The sequence below is a fragment of the Psilocybe cubensis genome, chromosome 12 (assembly GCF_017499595.1).
Source record: "Psilocybe cubensis strain MGC-MH-2018 chromosome 12, whole genome shotgun sequence".
Classification (NCBI taxonomy): domain Eukaryota; kingdom Fungi; phylum Basidiomycota; class Agaricomycetes; order Agaricales; family Agrocybaceae; genus Psilocybe; species Psilocybe cubensis.
This window is the reverse complement of record NC_063010.1, coordinates 23,202-28,839: the sequence shown is the minus strand read 5'-3', so window position 1 is coordinate 28,839 and position 5,638 is coordinate 23,202. Positions and strand designations below refer to the sequence as shown.

The following is a 5,638-nucleotide window of genomic DNA, read 5'->3' as shown; positions in this document are numbered from 1 at the left end:
AATTCCGCGCCTTGAGGTTAGTTTTAGACATGCGACCTCAGGCAGGTTACAATTCACACCCGCCACTTCCCCTTCATGGAAGGAACGTGCTGAGAAGTAGCTTCTATACCTATAATACGGAATGAGCAATCGTATCTGATTCCCAAACACCCATAATCTTACCTCTTTCTTACACTTCGTCCTTTCACTTTCAAGCACTCAGCAATGTCTACATTCAACGTTAACATCGTTCACGTTCACTCCTCCCAAAGTATTCCTGTTAGCACGCCCAGATTACCTCAATCTGCTGGAAACTCTTCCAGTGCTGGTGCCACAACATATGTAGTGGCGCCACAGGCGACATCGTCGTCAAAATACGACCCCCAACCTTGGACTGATATTTTGTCGTTGGTGGGACCTACCCCACAAGACATCTTGGAGATATACTATGCAAAGTTTTCAAGTCATACCGTCGACGTTGGAAACGCAACACCAAACGTGGATTCCACAAGACTCTTCCGTTCGTCAGCGGATGTTGTAGTGATACGCGGACTTGCACAAGTCAGAGACGAGTCCCAAGATCACAATAATATCGCCAATGAGTCCGAGTCATTAATTGTGGACCATCTTGTCGTGGCAAGCCTAGCTACTGGAACGGTAGACCCAGCCGTTCTCATTCGCACGTCACGCCGCTCCCGAGAGAAGCGTTCACAGGGCGTGATGCGGAGCCAGGCGGCGTCAGACAGACATCATCCGTACAACGTGGCGAATAGGCCGTCCAGGGTAGCTGTACCGAGAAACAGTGGTAACGAAGATGCAAGCGCTTTCTGTCGTCCATCCGGAGAGACAGAAAACACACAATTTAGGACTTCCCAGCACCGGGAACAACACCGCGGGGACTGCTCCGGGTATAACATTCCCGTTGAGCAGATGCCTCGACCGGCACCGAGCCCAAATGAAGATGGAAGGTATTTTGTGGATTTCTATCTCTCGATATTATGGCACTGACAGTTCTGTTATACAGGGAGTCGGAGATGAGGGGGTCAACTGGAGATGGGGATAGTGGGGAGACTGAACAGCAGCCGCGAAAAATGCAGGGTCATAGAAGTGATAGAGACCCTTGCTTCAGAACCCGGGAGGAGATTTGCTCCCAGGGCAAGGCGGGTGTAGGGAAAAGGAAGAGGCAAAAGCGGTGATTGAAGTTGCAGAGTATTGTATAATTAACATTAGTATCTTATCAGTCCATCGATCCAGTCGATGGAGGCTGATTAGATTATATATATTGTTTTTATTTTGTCTCCTTTATTTTGAGTGATGAGCGTGAGAACATGAACAGTCGACTTTCAAGTGCAACTTTGACCAACAGGGCAGACCTATTCATGGTGTACAATTTGTAATGTAAATCCTAAAACACAAACGACATCATTTTATTAGCTCGATAAAAAAAAGTAGAGAAGGGTAATCGAGGTGAATGATACCGTCGTGGTAACCGCGGCCGTGCGGCGCTGTGGACGCGTGAAAGCGGAGTTTGAAATTGAATACGCTTGACAACAGCAAGGCCAAACAACTCGCCGGGCTGCTCTGTGCTTTTACCTTTTTTTCCATTGCCGTCCCCATTCAGTACTATACCAGCCACTCAAACGACGATTAGAAACGAAGAGAAGCTCGAAATGCAGTCAAAAAATGCAGGGGACGTGGTGGATTGTGAAGCAGGATGACTTTGGTCAGGGGAGGGGACGATGGATTGAGAAATCATTGACAAGTTCGGTGAGTGCTTGACATACTCTCCAACCGTCTCGCATACCTCAACCACCACCACGCCCCCCCCCCTCTCCCAACCCTTTACTATCGTTCGCACCCGGAACCGCCGCACGCGAAACATGGACGCCGCAGCAGCTACACCAAGTCAATCACCGACTCTCCGTATACTGTGCGCAGCTCCTCTGGACATTTTGTAAGGCGTCAGTGCATTCTCCTCCGAGCATGTCCATCTGTTGAGATACGTCAGCCAGCGTGCTATGGCGCATATACGAAGTACCCTCGGTCTTGCTCCCTTCCTCACGTTTCCATGCTCCCGTCGTCAAAAACCTCCGAAATGCATTCGCCCAGTGCTTGAAATCTCGTTTTTGAGTCGATTACATGTATCACAACGTCGACAGGATGCGTGTTCGACACAAAACACGAATTTGAGGTTAGGGGTATGTGTCCTGGCTGTACACATTGCAGAAACACACGATGCGCGTCTATCTGTTTCTCCGCAATCCTCTGGCTGTCACTTCTCTTCCTGCGTATTCTGGGTGGATACTATACCATCTCTGTTGTTGACGTGTACACGCCGTGCCGAAGCTGTAGTGTGTTTCCGTTGTCGTTTGTCTTCCCCCATCCGCACATCAACTCACCCACACGCATTCGCACACCCAAGTTCATCCAAAAGTCACCACTCGTCGACGTATAATTGAAGCCGTTTGTCGAGAAACTCATCAGAACCGTCAATTCCATGGACGGCACAATGTAAACCCGTATCAACACACTCCACGCAGAACCCCGCGCGGCAGTGTCAGGTCAAGCATAAAGATGAGCACAGGGTGCTTTGAGTCATGTGTGGGAGGATTGGTTGCGACATAGGTTGCCGGTGTACGTGAGGTTTCAGGTGGTGTAATGGTGTTGAGGTTGATGATGTGATTGAGGAGAGAGATGGGGGTTGAGGCCTTTGAGGCGGCACACGTAGACTGCGTGTGCTTTGGGTGGTCAATTTGAGTGATGGTGGTGCGGAAGTAGTATAGAAGCAATAAACTGCGAGAATTTGGGGTGTTGGTGGAGTGGATCGACGTCCGGAGGGTGTGAGATATGAAATAGGCAAGATCTTTCACTTCTCACCATCGTTCTCGTTTGCGCGTCTCTGGCAATTAAGATGCCGCATAATTCATGCTCTTCCAGCAACAGAGAAGAAACCTCGTCACAGCGCCCGTCATTTACATCCATCGTTATTTTGCTTTCATTGCGTCTTGATCGTCTGGAATTGTTGGTGGTCGAATTGTCGACTGCGGAATTTGTAGAAGAGGGGGGAGCTGGTGAGGCTTGTGTGTAGGGAAATCTAGGACAGTACCAGCTGATGACTCGAGGCGCTGAGAGTTCAAGAAAATGCGAGAATGTGTGACATGGTTAGTGCAATAATGCGGGAAGAAACAAGGGGGAGGAGAACGCACTATGCAGCGGGAGGAAGAATGTATGCGGAAGTTGACGAAGATGATGAAATACGAACTCGATATGGACACTGGGAATCATGACGCCAGATTCTTCGTCACTTTTTGGTGTAATCACCGTATCTTTAGGAAAGAATTCTGTCAGAGCAAATGTGTTTACAGCAGGCGGAGGTAGAGCAGATGGATGATCTAGCTGAATTGACACCCCTGTGTTTTGTGGTTTTGCGTGTACAACTTCGACTTCTCACGCCCCTGTGCTTGTAAACAATAAGCGCAAACAAATGCACCACCGAGGTTTCGCTTACCGCTCCCGTCCACACATCTCGATATTCACCACTATCGCCGACAATTTTACGCGTAAGGGAGACGGAGGGAGAATGAGAAGGTGCGGGATAATGATTCAGATATGTACTTGGAAGGCCATTGGGAGGGAAGGAACGGGAGCCGCGCACCATATGGCCAACAGTGTGAGTAGAGAAGTGAGTTCATCAGTTGCGCTGTCGCCATGGACTGCGTACACCTCGACCTGCGCATTATAAACTCGAACGAATCCATCGTCTCTATCTCCATTGCTTCACTTAGATCTCACAACGGTCAGCGATTAAGGATGGCTTAAAACACTCTCGTCCAACCCTTTTACCCGTTCACCTCTTGTACCAACCCCTCCACACGCGCACTCCTTCCCGTCTCTACATCAGTCCAAATTAAAGCACAAATATAAATCCATTCATGAAACCCAGACTACCCTTTTACCACCTGGAATAGGCGCATTGAGTCCCTTTCAACCCATCCGTCGAGCAAACGAAACATTGCATATGGACTATTCAGAGCGAGAGGATCAGTGGTGGGCAGGTTGGATATCAGACCGCTTTGGGTGATCGCATACTTACGTGCCATGTCACTGGCCTAGCCTGTCTTTGGAGGGGAAATGGCGGGATTTAAGAGGGGATGCATACTGTCCATGCGCATCGGTGCTGCAAGTCCTGAGATCCGCATGATGTTGTGGAAAGATAATGCCTCATTCGCTCGTTCCAGTGCTTAGTGAGGATCTCACATTAGCGTCGGGGTTATTCGCCACCTGTGTGCGGTTTTTGTTCACAACCGTCCGCATTTTTTCATGCTTATTACCTTCACAGTGCATGTAAGCAATCCTGTGCACTGGGTTAGCCACTTTTGTCTCATCCTGCGTGTTTCTCTCAATCCCGCTTGCCGAGCGATCCCATCGCCATCTATCACATAGGAGGCAAAGACGTAGTGCACGCGCATATCAACACCCGAGCTCGCGCTACTCTAGACCAATTCGAGAGCGTATTTGAAGCCCATGGGCATCGGGGCGTGAACACAGTGACTGGTTTGGTGCGGTCAGGGCCTACCAGATAAACGGAGCACAACGATTTGGTTAATTTATTATTTCTTTTTCTTTTTATATATCTCGGTTCTGTGACACAACATTATCTTTGACATCAATGACTCTCCATTTCCTCAATGCTTGTCTTTTTTTGTTTCTTTTTATTGTAAGTAATTTCTTAGTGGGATACTGTTCTTGCCACTATAAAAACAGCATGAGAATATCCGCGGTGTTGAAAATTTGTACTCACTACACCGTTATTTACGATCCAGCGGGGACACCAATTGACTCGGTTCCTGGAGTGAAGCAGAAATTGTTTTCCAAGCGCGTTCCGCAGGAATTAAGCTCGTTGCAGCTTCCGCCGCATCCACTACGATCGCAGAATGTGACTTGGCTAGTCGCACTGAGGCAGTTGGTGTCCGGCGCTGCGATACAGGTGCCACCAGCGACTGTCTTGACGGTGCACGGACCGGTGCATATGGTGCTAGATTGGGTGCTGCAGAATGTGACAGTAACCGACAATGCAGCGCGCGAAGAGAGGGCAGCGAAGGGGTCCCCGACTAGAGTAACTTCGTCGGGTGGTAATGCACTGACCCAGGCTTTCATTTCTTCAAGGGACATGATGCCGCCATTGTTGGTCTGCAGATATTATGAGATGATGGGTGGTAAGGTAAAGAAGGCTACCTCACCGGTGCAGGAACTGCGCCAGCAAAAACGGCTGCTGCAGCTACGGTGAACGCTACGAGAGAATTGAAGTGCATTGAAAACAAGCTTCTTGAAAGTTGTTTCCTGAAAGCCTGCTGTCATTATAATCCATGGGGCACTCTTTATAGTCATCGTTCTTGTTTACTTTGAAGTTATACCAAGTCTATGGCGCACTAATTTTAAGCCACTCGCAGCAGTTGACCATTATGGATTCTGGTCTTTGTGAAAAGTGGATATTATTGAATGATATTCCCAGTGTTCGTTAGCTTCATACGGGTTGCATCAACTTGAGCTTGATTACCCGTTGCCTAAAATTGTATGGCTACTGCGGCGTGAGCCGACTGCCGTATGTTTTACATACTAGTTGAGTGTTATAGTCTTCATTTTTTTCTGGCATGCAAAA

General features: G+C 48.6%; 2 protein-coding genes across 2 annotated transcripts; one reads left to right on the top strand and one right to left on the bottom strand.

Annotated features, from left to right (window-relative positions):
* Positions 1-204: 204 nt before the first annotated feature.
* Positions 205-1,175, top strand: JR316_0012024 (uncharacterized protein; the record flags this gene model as incomplete). The annotated part of the gene is made up of 2 exons (XM_047897665.1): positions 205-947; positions 1,004-1,175. The coding sequence occupies 2 exons, from the start codon at positions 205-207 to the stop codon at positions 1,173-1,175; spliced, it is 915 nt and encodes a 304-aa protein (XP_047742554.1).
* Positions 1,176-4,791: 3,616 nt separating this feature from the next.
* JR316_0012023 (uncharacterized protein) lies at positions 4,792-5,291 on the bottom strand (the record flags this gene model as incomplete). The annotated part of the gene is made up of 2 exons (XM_047897664.1): positions 4,792-5,169; positions 5,220-5,291. 2 exons carry the CDS (start codon positions 5,289-5,291, stop codon positions 4,792-4,794), a joined length of 450 nt encoding a protein of 149 aa, XP_047742553.1.
* Positions 5,292-5,638: the final 347 nt, after the last annotated feature.